The sequence below is a fragment of the Peromyscus maniculatus genome, chromosome 5 (genome assembly GCF_049852395.1).
Source record: "Peromyscus maniculatus bairdii isolate BWxNUB_F1_BW_parent chromosome 5, HU_Pman_BW_mat_3.1, whole genome shotgun sequence".
Classification (NCBI taxonomy): Eukaryota; Metazoa; Chordata; class Mammalia; order Rodentia; family Cricetidae; genus Peromyscus; species Peromyscus maniculatus.
The window spans coordinates 95,690,843-95,703,686 of record NC_134856.1 but is presented as its reverse complement, the minus strand read 5'-3'; the positions used below and the strand labels follow the sequence as shown (position 1 = coordinate 95,703,686).

The 12,844-nt window shown below is 44.5% G+C and overlaps 1 protein-coding gene across 1 annotated transcript in view; it reads left to right on the top strand.

Moving 5' to 3' along the window:
• Actn2 (actinin alpha 2) overlaps window positions 1-12,844 on the top strand; it is a 72,013-nt gene that overhangs the window by 28,243 nt on the left and 30,926 nt on the right. Inside the window, exons 2-7 of the mRNA XM_006980163.3 lie at window positions 2,010-2,124; window positions 3,198-3,317; window positions 4,144-4,230; window positions 6,688-6,775; window positions 8,661-8,739; window positions 11,983-12,064. Of these exons, the coding sequence (XP_006980225.1) occupies window positions 2,010-2,124; window positions 3,198-3,317; window positions 4,144-4,230; window positions 6,688-6,775; window positions 8,661-8,739; window positions 11,983-12,064 (571 nt within the window). The remainder of the gene's footprint in view (window positions 1-2,009; window positions 2,125-3,197; window positions 3,318-4,143; window positions 4,231-6,687; window positions 6,776-8,660; window positions 8,740-11,982; window positions 12,065-12,844) is intronic.

Sequence of the window (12,844 nt, the reverse complement as noted above, 5' to 3'; positions counted from 1 at the left end):
TCCAAGAAAATGCTTACACATTTTGCCATTGAATTTGTATCAGCTTCATGTAGTCATGAAACAAATGACTGATAAATTCAAAAGTCCCCTTTATTACCTGGGAGAGTTGGTTTTTATGGGCACCGTGCTTGTGCCTGTTTGGGAGAGGCTGATTTTTCTCATCGGGAGTACAGATCCTCTTTATGTGCCCCCTCCCTGCCCCTCCCCCATTTATTGTGCTGGGCACTTTGTTCCTGAGCCCCGCAGCTGTTGTGACAGGGGGACAGTTTGCATTCTTAGCCAGCAGCTGCCTGAAGCATTTATAATCTGGTTTTGGCAGGAAATAGCACACAAGTGAAAGCCAAGTTAAAAGAAGCTTGAAAAATAACAGAGTAACTTAGGGTGGCACTAATGTGGGGTCCGTTTTCCTCTGCAAATTGTGCTAGTGACTTGTTAATGTGATAGGACCTAGAGGCATTCGGGGTGGGGCCATGTTTAGTCAAGTTTAAAATCCAGAATCTAGGTGCTGGAGACATGACTTAGTGATTAAGCCCGTGTAGGTCTCTTCCAGAGGACCCAAGTTCAGTTCCCAACTCCCCTATCAGGTGACTCACAACCAGCTGTAACTCCAGCTCCAGGTGATCTGACACCTTCTTCTGAGCTCGTGGGACCCTGCTCAATCCCTCTCTCTCTCTTTATCTCTCTCTCTCTCACACACACACTTTAAAATAAAATAAATCTTTAAAAAAATACAGAATCTGAGCTCAATCAATTAAAACAAACGTAGTATATTATTTAAAAAATAAAAATAGTAATAACCTCCTAGGAGCTTATTCTATGTCTTGAGCTCAGATTCTGTATTTTTTTTAAAGATTTATCTCTCTCGCTCTCTCTCTCTCTCTCTCTTTATCTCTCTCTCTCTCTCTCTCTCTCTCTCACACACACACACTTTAAAATAAAATAAATCTTTAAAAAAATACAGAATCTGAGCTCAAGACATAGAATAAGCTCCTAGGAGGTTATTACTATTTTTATTTTTTAAATAATATACTACGTTTGTTTTAATTGATTAAGCTAGGAACTTAAAATTATTGTTCTTTCAAGATAAACTGATAATTGGTAGTTATGGGTCCCTCCCCTCCTCTGCGCTATACTGTGACAGCCGCCCTCTACAGAGAGCGGTTTCAACATTCCTTCGGCATTATTTATGTCTCTCTTCAGCAGGCAAGCTTACTTCTGCTGAATTCAAGGACTAAAAGCATGCCCTTACTGTCTCTTTCCTTCAAAGTAAGCGTTCGTCAGAAGGCTCAGGGCCTGTGTGTCCATGTGGAGCCACTCACTTCTCACTGAAGGTGAGAACCCCTCAGAGGCGGAGGGAGCGAGGCCTCAGCAGGCAGAAGCACTTGTTGCCACGCCTGCCACCCTTAGCTCTGTTCCTGAGGCCTGAGGCGGAAGGAGAGAACAGACTCCTGCAGGTTATCCTCTGACTAACACATGTGCATCCTGTCACTCATGTACCGCTCTCCCCCACAAAGTAACTAAACAAATACGTAAGTAGATACGTGTAAAAAATTTTAAATTCCTCAAGTTGTAGTTGCAAACAAATGAATTTTGTCCCTCAGGAGATTTTACTGAGTGTTCACCCTGTGTCTCCGATTCTTCTCTACATTGAATTCTGTTTCCTGTAGAAGGCCAGGTGGTCCCAGCCTCTGACAGACCCTTTCAGTGGTTCTCAACCTTCCTAATGCTGAGATACCTTTAATACAGTTCCTCACGTTGTGGTGACCAACCATGAAATGACTTTGATGCTACTTCATAACTGTAATGTTGTTACTGTTATGAATTGTAATGTACACATTCGATAGGCAGGACATCTGACACACAGCCTCTGTGAAAGAGTCCTTTGACCGCGAGGGGGTCACGACTCACAGGTTGAGAACCACTGCTTTTGAAGGAGCCAGGTGCTGTCCATGAAGAAGAGATCTGCCAGCCGCTTGGCCTGTGCTCACCGAGTCTGGTTTTCCTTGCAGACCTTCACTGCCTGGTGCAACTCGCACCTACGGAAAGCTGGCACCCAGATCGAGAACATCGAGGAGGATTTCAGGAATGGCCTCAAGCTCATGCTTCTTCTGGAAGTCATCTCAGGTGGGTGTATAGACTTTGGATTGTGTCTAACATGGTTATCTCAGGTAGGTGTGCAGACTCTGGACCGTGTCTAACATGGTCATCTCAGGTGGGTGTGCAGGCCCTGGACCATGTCTAACAAGGTTATCTCAGGTAGGTGTGCAAGCTCCAGACCATATCTAGCATGGTCATCTCAGGTGAGTGTGCAGGCAAGCCAGGGCTACACAATAAGACCCGTCTCAAAGAACAAGGCCAAGGCCAAGAAAATCTTTTTCAAAGAGCAATCTGCCTGGGTTGTTTTTTTGTTTTGTTTGTTGTTGGTTTTTCCCCCCTGTTCTAAATGAATGGATTCTGTATATAATAGACTTTAAAAATGTTTAGGGCTCAATGTGACAGTGCAGCTCTATAATTCCAGTCTGAATCAAAAGGATCACCATGAGTTTGAAGCCAGCTGAGGCTACATAGGAAGTTGCAGGCCAGCTTAGAGTAAGTACATGATGAGATCCAGACTCAAAAAAAAAATAAATAAATAAAAGAAAAGAAAGAAAATGAAACAAACAAAGAACCCCAGTAAAACAAAATAGTATACTGAACATCTCAACACAAGAGAAAAAATAGACACTTCTATGCTCCCTGCCACGATATCTGCTTCATCTTTAGTCCACCTAGTATAAATTACAGAATGGCAAGCCCACTCTGGTCCAGATAGCCTCATAACCAGATGTCTAGGAAGCCCTCGCAACTACTCCTGTGACTTCAATTAGGCTACCTGACTTCCTCTAACAGCTAGCTAGCAACTCTGAATGCTCCAGGGCCACTAACTGGCTTTTCTCTTTGTGAATGTGAAGCCTGGCTCATGGCCAGACCCAACATACTGATGTGTCTGCAAAGAGTGCAATGTCCTTAATGCCACGGCTCTCTTGGTCACATTGGCCTTGAATGTGTTCCCTCTTGATCATTTGGGGAAACCAGGAAGACGTCAGAAGCAGTGGGGTGATCATTTCCTCTTTTAAAAAAAAGCCTAGACTCTAGTATTTAACCCCTTGATCCAGAACCAAGGCAGTACTCTGAATGCTTCTCTTTTCTTCCTCCAGGGGAAAGGCTGCCCAAACCTGACCGGGGCAAAATGCGGTTCCACAAGATTGCGAATGTCAACAAGGCTCTGGACTACATAGCCAGCAAGGGGGTGAAGCTGGTGTCGATTGGGGCTGAAGGTAGGTGAGAGGTGACCTAAGGAGAGGTGGCCTGTGCCTTCTGTTTCCTCCTCCCTCCCACCATGCTCCATGCCTGCCTGTACCACTGCCCTACTAGGCACTTCCTTCCTATAGACCTGAGAACCAGGAGTGGGGACCAGAGTCTAGACTCACAGGTAAAGAACAACAACAAGTATCGCACCTTGTCTTCTCCAGACCTATTACTGGAATGAGAAAGAAGATTCGTGTCTGAAGGACTCTAGGTTAGGAACTGATCACTAGGACCAGGTGTGGTGTTGAGACATGTCTGTCATTCCAGAACCTGAGAGGCTAAGGTCCATTTAAGTTTGAGCGCTGTCTGGCTACATAGGGACTTCAAGGCCAGCCCTGGCTGCATAGTAAGACCCTGTCTCAAAAGAAAACAAAGCAAAATGGAATAAAACTCCTAATTTCTAGGAAGGGAGCAGCCTCCCCATTGTCTGTGGAAGACTTGGCATGAGGGGAGGCCAGGAGCTGGACCAGCTGCATGTCACCATACATGCTGAGTCCTGCAACTGCCATTTAGGGAAGACTGCAGGGTGGGGCAGGACAGAGATGAGAGGAGAGTGTATTCTCTCTGATGGAGTCCCAGAACTCCTAGGTGGTCTGCAGCAACAGAGCATATACAAGATTGGTGCTTATTATTAACTCAGAATTCGTTCAAAGGAGAACCATTTGCAATAAATGCCACACAAGCAGACACTCTGCAACACTTGTTTAAACAGACGGGTCCGCTCATGCGTATCCTTGCCAACGAGTTGTGTACTGATTGTGTCATCTGTCCATTAACTTGTTTTTCTCACCCCAGAAATAGTCGATGGCAATGTGAAAATGACCCTGGGTATGATCTGGACCATCATCCTCCGCTTTGCCATTCAGGACATCTCAGTGGAAGGTAAAAGTCTTAAATGGTGATCCAGTTGTCTATTTGGAAACTGTGCTCGTAAATTAAAATTTCAGTAGGATATTGTGACACTGAATAGTCACTATCAAATGAGAGGCATCTAAGTTGAGTTTTCAGAGACGGTATATTTCTGTGGGAAAAGCCCCTGGTGGCGCTGTTCTATTCTTGGGGTGGAATCACTTTGCAAAAGATGAGCACATGTTCAGAGCAGACGTTATTTTTAACATGGGTCTCTGCACTGCATATTGCACTAGGAAGTTCACAAATTAACTAACAAAATAGGCAGAGGGTTTTCCTTTTCTCTTTGTTTTCTCTATCCTTCCCTCTCTCCTCCTTCCCTCCCTTACTCCCTCTCTATTCCTTCTCTTTGTCTCCCTTCACTAAGGATTGAAACTGGAGCCTTGCACATGTGAAGCACATGTTTTGCCACAGAGCCATCCCCCCACTCCCCTAGGGCAAAATTCTTCAGGGTTATAGCTAAAATACCTTGCTAATAAATATAACAACAACAACAACAATAATAATAATAATGAAAGTTGGGCGTGGTGGTTGACACCTATAAACCTGGCTCTGAAGAAGGTATGGCAGGAAGATCACAAGTTTGAAAACACCTTAGGCTTCATAGTACCAGGGCTATGTAATGAGATGCTGTCTCACCCCCCAAAACATTGTCTACATTCCTCCAAATAAAGAAGAAAAAGAAAGGAGACGCTCCTAGCTCAGCTAATGCAATAGTGTGAATCAATCTTCAAAATAGTATCTACTCCATAAAGTGGGTTTGACTTTAAATATTTAAATTTAGTGTGTACAGCTGACACAATTATGACAAATTACTGTCTTTTTAATAAAGTGGGAACCTTTAGGAAGCATGTTGTTATTTTCATTAGCATAAAGAAATACACTTTTATAGAACCACATTTGCAGGAGTTTTTAAATGCAGACTGTGCGTTCTTCAGACTAGCTGTCATTCCTGAGCCTGAACTGAGGTTTGAATGTCGTTATCTCTTAGTTTGATGTTTTAGATGACATAAGTGGGTTTGGGCTTCTAAAAAGAGAATCCCAAGTGAATTAGAAGTTCTCTATGGGCACATACTGCAGGCTCCTTGTCAGCTAGTACAAAAGCAGACAAGTGGAATTTTTAAAGATTTATTTTAGTTTTGATTATGTATATGTATGTGGGGAGTGGTGTGTGTGTGTGAGTGCAGGTGTTCTTGGAGGCCAGAAGGGAAGTCAGAAGGAAGTCAGCTCAGCATGGGGGCTGGGAACTGAACTCAGGTCCTCTGGAAGAGCAGTGTGAGTACTTGACTACCAAGCCTTCTCTCCAGCCCCATTGGGTGGTTTTTTAATGATTGCTGACTGATGAGTCACTAACAGCACCAGAAAGACCAACATCAGAGCCTCTTCTAGCCTGGGAAGGACACTCCACCTCTTCCTCCTGAGGCTTGGTTAGCTGTTAGTTACCAAGCTAAAGGAGACTGAGTACTCGGCAGTCCCACTTGCCCTTAACCTGTTCTGCAGGTACACATGCTGTGCTTTGAGAGTTAAGTAGGCAGTTCTAATTTTCAGAATGTCAAGTTGACATTTGTCAACAGCACTGAATTCAGATTTAAATACAAGAGGTGCTGATGAGATGACTTAGCAGGCAGTCTGAGCCTGACAACCTGAGTTTTCCTTCCAGAACCCACAAGGTAGAAAAAGAGTACCAACTCCTGAAACTGGCCCTCTGGCATCCACAGGTACACCGTGGCGCGCGCGCGCATACACACACACACACACACACACACACACACACACACACACACACACACTTTAGTTTTTAAAAAATTTAAAGAAATAAACATTTAAGAAAAAGATTTAATTACACTAATCAGACACTTGTTAGGCTAAAAGGCACAGTAATAAATTTTGTTAAAAGTGAAAAAAAAAAAAAAAAAAAGAACAGTAATAATGACATGCAGAGCCAGGGAAGGAGAGAGGTAGCAAGCACATCAGACCGGAACGTGCTGGTAGGTATGAGTGCTCTGTTTGGAGATGGGATTGGTCTAGAACTCCTCCTGCCATCTCCTGAGTTTGGGATGAAGGGGTCCAGCAAATCCTTCTCCAGTCAGCATCACAGAGGTGAAGGGGTTTGTCTGTTTGTTTGTTTGCTGATGGTTGTTTTGGTTTTTCTTTTTTGTATTTTTGTTGTTGTTTGGGTTTAGGTTGCTGGATATTGCACCCAGGGGCATGGGAACACTAACCACTCAGGTATTCTACTTCTGAGCTACATCCCATAGCCTTGGTTACAATTTTGTAATTAGTGATAAAGCAAATTTCAAATTTTTCAGGTGTAGCTATGAGAATGGCATGTCTGAGTTTCCCCTAGATGATTTTTTTGTATGTCTAAAACAGAATAGCCTTTCTCTGAGTGCTTTTCCTTCCAGACACCTTTTCTTGATGTCATTACAGAAACATCTGCCAAAGAAGGTCTGCTACTGTGGTGTCAGAGGAAGACGGCCCCCTACAGAAATGTGAACATCCAGAACTTCCACACCAGGCATGTGCCAGGGCTGTCGATCCCTGTCTTTCCCCGCAGAGCCCAGGGAGGCCAGGAGAACCACATGGCTTTTACTAGTATCTCCTGTCCAGGGGGTAGTTTCCACAGCAGAAGTGAAGTTATCTTTTTCCAGTACTTAAGGTCTCCCAGAGGAAACAGTCCTTTAGGGTTTGCAAGCAAGGGGTCGTGTTTATAAGTGGAGGCTGTGCTGTGCCAGGGTCCTTCCGAGTCTGATTTGGGGCTCCTTATGGCAGGAGTGGTGGACTCTTATCTGTGACAATGGGACCCCAGCAGACTCTGCCACCACTCTGAGCGCTCTGCCAACCTGGTGCCACCTGCTAAGTCCCTCAGCTTTAATCACTAAAATTGAGAACAAATGACATTTTAAAAATGGCAGGGAACAGGACAGATGCAACCCAGACCTGGCATGGGAGTGCAGCGTGGCTCTGGCCGCAGGCTTAGCTCCCAGGAGATTTTCTAGGACTGTCACATGTGAGCAGAGGCCTGGTCACATTTTCATCCTTTGGATGGTGAGTTCCCATGGGTCTGTGGATAGTGAGAGAAAGGAAGGACAAGGTCACATCACAGTGACAGACGGGGAGGTACTTCTACCTAGAAAAGTATTAGATTAATGGCTATGGAGAGGGAGGGTCATTTTCCTTGAAGGGTGTGACCCTTGATGGGTCAACCATACTCCAGTGGATTGTCCCCCATGAGTATATGGACAGCACAGTTGGACTTGACAGATTATTTTTTAAAAAAGAAAGAAGGAAGAGGACTGGGAAGATGGGGATAGATCTAGGAAGAATTAGGGAAGAGTAGGGGATGAGGACTAAACCATATGCCTATATGATTCACTCAAAGAAATACTTTAAAAATTATATTTAAAAATATGTTAGAATATCTCCAGGATGGGAGCACCAAGCTAGGCCTTCAAGCAAAGGAGAAAGGAAGCATTCCCTGTCCCAAAGAAGCTAGGGAGAGCTGAAACGGCCAACCAGGGTGGAAGTCAGGCTCCCATGTTTGCCTGTATGTAGCTGTCTCCTCTTCTCACACTGAAGCCCTTCCAAGTGATGTTGCCATCAGGGTCTTCTTCCATTTCTAACTCCCTGAGGGATCCCGCCCATGCCCGCTCTCACTGACCCTGCTGTCAGCAGTACACTCAGAGCCGAGCATCTAAGAGGCCATTAATAGTGGTGTCTGTGCCCCTGCTGACATCCAAGTTTGTGACCTTCTCACCTACAAGCTTCGGCCTTTAAAAAAAAAAATAAAAGTAAGCTCAGAATGGTACCATCCATCTGCAATCCCAGCACTTAGGAGGCTGAGGCTGGAAGGGTGAGAGTTTGAGGCCAACCTGAGCCATGCTGAAGGACCCTGTCTCCAAATAAATAGATAAATCAATGAAAGCAATCCCCCGAGGAAAGACAGAGTAGCTGGGGGACGGTGTTGGCTTTGAAAGTACCATAAGAACTTTCAGAGGGGTGCATCTCCCACATGGGGTCAGTATCCTTGGGGAAGGGGGTTACTGGGCAGTATCAGGTAAGGACCAGAGTGGAGACTGGGTAAAAAGTGAGTAGGAAACCCCAGGATTAAAAGGGTAAGGACAGTGGTAGACTTATCTCATTTCCCATTGCTGTCTGTGCCAGCACAGAGTGGACAGGGCCAGGGTCCCTGGCAAGGCCGGGCCTGCTCAAAACGGAAAGGAGAGGGAAGGGAATGGAGATATACATGGGAAAGTGCAAGGCGGGACCATCCGGGACCATTGGTGTCACTCATTGGGGAGGTCCCTTTGGTATGTGACATCAGATGGGAACAGCTGGTGTCTCACCCAGGGGAACCCCAGGTCTCTTCATTAACCCACCTTCTTCTCCTCTGTGCTGTGAAGCTGGAAAGATGGCCTTGGACTCTGTGCCCTCATCCACAGACACCGGCCTGACCTCATTGACTACTCAAAGCTTAACAAGGTCACTCTTTTGGGGTGGTTTTCAGTGTCACCCACCCATCACGCTCGGCATGCCACCCTGAGAATGAGCACATCAGCACTGACTAGCATGGATGTGGGCTGCCCAGAAGGCTGTACATATGGTAAAGGTTTTCCAGGCCTAGGTTAGAAAGATGGACAGTGCCTAGGGTCTGGGGAAAGGTTCAGTTGCTCTCCTCCTTTTTAATGTGGCACCAGGAGACTGCATATGTTAGGGAGAGCTTAGTGAGCCATATTCCTTGCCCTGAAAAATTCACTTTACCTTTCTGAAGGATTCTTATGTATCTGTTGAGAACTGATTAATTTGTTTCTCACACAGGATCATCACAACTATGTCATTGTTGATGGCAAGAATTAGTTTTTTGTCTTATAAAAGAAGCTTTGGAAATTGGGGGTGGGGGTGGGGGGTTAACCTTAGAAATCAATTCAATGTTCTAGGTCTCAGATGAGGTTGGAGTTCAGTGGAGTAGTGTGGAAAACGGGGGGGGGGGGGGGGGCTCTTGTAGCTGAGGCTGGCTTTGAACTCTTCGTCTTCCTGCCTCTCCATCTTAAGTACCATGATTGCAGGCGTGCTCCTCTCACAATTCCATCTTTAAAAGTAATTCTAGAGTGAGGTATGGTGCCCAGCACTTGGGAGGGTGAGGCAGGAGAGTGGTGAATTTGAGGGCAGCCAACCTAGACTATCCAGCAGGAGTCAAGGTCATTTTAAAACGTAGGTTGTGGAACAAAGAGAAACCAGGCCCTCCTCTGGAATTGCCATGCTTCAGAAATAATAATGCAGGAAGATTTAGGGCCGAGAGTATGGCAGTCTCAGACATGCTTGCCTTGGGCTGTAGCCACAGATTTCCTGCTGGTGTGCTGAGCTGGCCGTTCATGTGTGCTGTGTATTTTGGGTTGGAAACTGGCTCTATTGCATGCTGCCCTCACGTGTGTGGCATGTACAGTTGTGGCGCAAGCGCCCTCTGGCTTCCCTCAATCTCCTTAGTTATCACTTGCCCCATCTCCATCCCCCCTCCCACCCCAGCCTGTCTTCAGATTCAGAGCATGCCAAGGTTGATTTGTTCCCCAAAAGATGACGGCGGAGGTACCATGGTAGAAAGTAGCTTTTCAGGCTAGCCAATGCTCATAAGCATATATACATTTTCCCCATGAATGTTTATTGCATTTATAAAATGAAGAACTTGTTCTAAATAGACTGTTTCACTACCAATTTAGAGTGATCAGTTTTTAGTTTGAAAGTGAATAAACTTGTGGAATTAGTCATCCGTAGTGGGTAGAAAATTAGTAAGATATAATGACAAGTAGTGCTTTACATTTTTTTATATCAGAATCTATTCTGAATAAATGTATGTATGCATATATTCTCAATATATGTAAGCATGTGCATAAAATCATGCATACATATTCACTGAAGTTTCACACTAACGTCAGTGCTTTAGTTTTTGTTAGTTTGTTTGACACAGGGTCTGGCTGTGTAGCCCAGACTCCCCTTGAACTCAGGGCAGTTCTCCTGTCTCAGCCTCTCGAGTGCTTGGATTATGGACATGAGCCATCACACCTGGCTTCAGTACTTACCAGTCCAGTGTTGTAGACCTAGAAAGTGGGAGAGCCAGGGCTTGCCCAGGGTCACATGACTTCCTGTGCTAGGAAGTGCTGACTTGCCACATTTCATCTCTTTAAATAACAATCTCAACCAAATGGTTGCCACAAAGTCTCACTTTGTTTTGGGCTCTGGAATCTTGCTTAGATATTTTTTTGAAAAATTTTTTTTTTATCTAACTAGTAAGCTTCATAAACATAGCCATAAAACAGGCAAGTAAGATTTGCTTAACAAGATTAATCAAATGAATATATGCTTTATTGAAACAATACTTAGTTAAAGACCATTTTTGCCTGATATAATCAGATACGCTGTGAAGTAAAGGACATGACAGTGGTGTTCTCTGTGGGCACATCTGAAATGTGTTTTTGAAGCCTGAGGCTTTCAGGTGGTCCCTTGTAGTAAAGGAGACTGAGAACACTGCAAAGCAGGGCACTTTCTAAGATGTTCAAACGGGCAGACGAGATGGCTCAGCAGGCAGAGGTGCTTGCTGGCCAAACCTCACAACCTGAGTTCAACCCCTAGACCCGTGATGGAAGGAGAGAACCAACTCCTGGAAGTTGTCCCCTGACCTGCACATGTGCCTGCCCGTGCGCGTGAGACAGACAGGCAGACAGGCAGACAGACAGACAGACAGACACACACAGACACAGACACAGACACACACACACACACACACACACACACACACACACACACCAATAATAAATTTAAAGAAAATTGAAATATTTAAATGACACTGCACTAAAAGCTGGTTGAAATTGTCCCTGAATTAGCACTGTTGATCATTTGGATTTTTCTCTCTTACCTTCATCCATTTCAGATTTATCATAGTTCATCTCTTTAAGAGATTAAAACAGTTTATGTCAAGTCTTTAGTTTTTCAGTTACACATCTCTAGTTAACCTTGTTATGCATGTTTAGCCAATTTCACAAGGTATAAAAACATAATTTCCTGTAAAAAGAACATGACCATTGTGAATTCACTTGAGTTTTTAATACTGTCATATTCTCACCTTTAACATAATAAAAGAATCATTTCTGCTCTTCATAGCCACCTAGTACCTCTCCAGTGAGCTAAGCATTCACCCAGTATCACCTGCCCTTCATCTTCCTATGCCCCAGCTCGCTTATATTCTAAATCAGCATACCAAGCTGAGTGTGGTGGTGCATACCTGTAATCCTGGCCCTAGGGAGTAGAAGCAGGAGGGTCAGTTCAAGGGAGGACTTGTGAGATGTGTCACACAAACAGACATCACAGTATGATTGGGGTAAACATCTCCAAGGTCACCTTCCACATCTGGAAAATGGCTTTCATGATTTAGAATGGTTGAGGGTTTTTCCATAGCCCTAATGCATATCAGGATGTCCTTTCTGACTGGTAACAAAATATCTGACTCCCCACCTCCTAATCCAGCATTTGCCCTCTTACACCCTGTGAGGTGGAGCTGCATGGGTCCTCCTGTGGTTTCTGTGACTTCTGATGTTTCTCTCCATGTCTCATAAGAAGGAACGTCGTGTAATTCTAGTCCTGTGTGAGCGGGAAGGTGCCCTTCCTGCAATGACATGTGTGTCTTGTTCATTGCTTTGGTATTTTAAAAACCTGGTTGTCTTGTTTTCTATACAGGATGACCCCATAGGAAACATTAACCTGGCCATGGAAATAGCAGAGAAGCACTTGGATATTCCTAAAATGTTGGATGCTGAAGGTGAGATGAAAGAATGCCTACCAAGTTACACAAAAACAGAAGCAAAAACTCTATAGATTGCAAAAGCTGTGGCTGGGAATGGGAGCTTTGTAAGCTATAGCCATGTTACATCTGAAGTACTTAGGATTCCAACAAAGCTCTGTCCCTCCACACATGAGTATTAGAGTTCTGTGTCTATCTTGCTCATACATGATCTTGCTAAAAATGGGCCAACAGAACTGTAGAAGCAGGATTTGACAAAAATTTCAGCTTTAGATAAGAACTAGAATGTAAGCCAGGTGGTGGTGGCACACACCTTTAATGCCAGCACTCGGGAGGCAGAGGAAACGGATCTCTGTGATTCTGAGGCCAGCCTGGTCTACAGAGTGAGTTCCAGGACAGCCAGAGCTACACAGAGAAACCCTGTCTCAAAAACAAACAAACAAACAAAAACAGAATGCTTTGGTAAATAGATTGAGATCTAGATAGGGGTGTGTGTGTGTGTGTGTGTGTGTGTGTGTGTGTGTGTGTGTGTACAGATACATACATATACACACTGTCAAAAATATGTATACATATCCCAGGTGTGTATAAATATGTAGTATGTATGTACATGTTTATACATACTACATATTTCTACAGATCACATAGACAGTGCTACAGTACTGGAGATTGGGTTCAGGGCCCTGTATATCTATGCACGCACTCTACCACTGAGCTGTATTCCCAGCCCTCCTTTTACTTTCTAGTTTTGAGTCAGGGTCTCAAGTCTCATTAGGTTACCCCGGCTAACCTTGAACT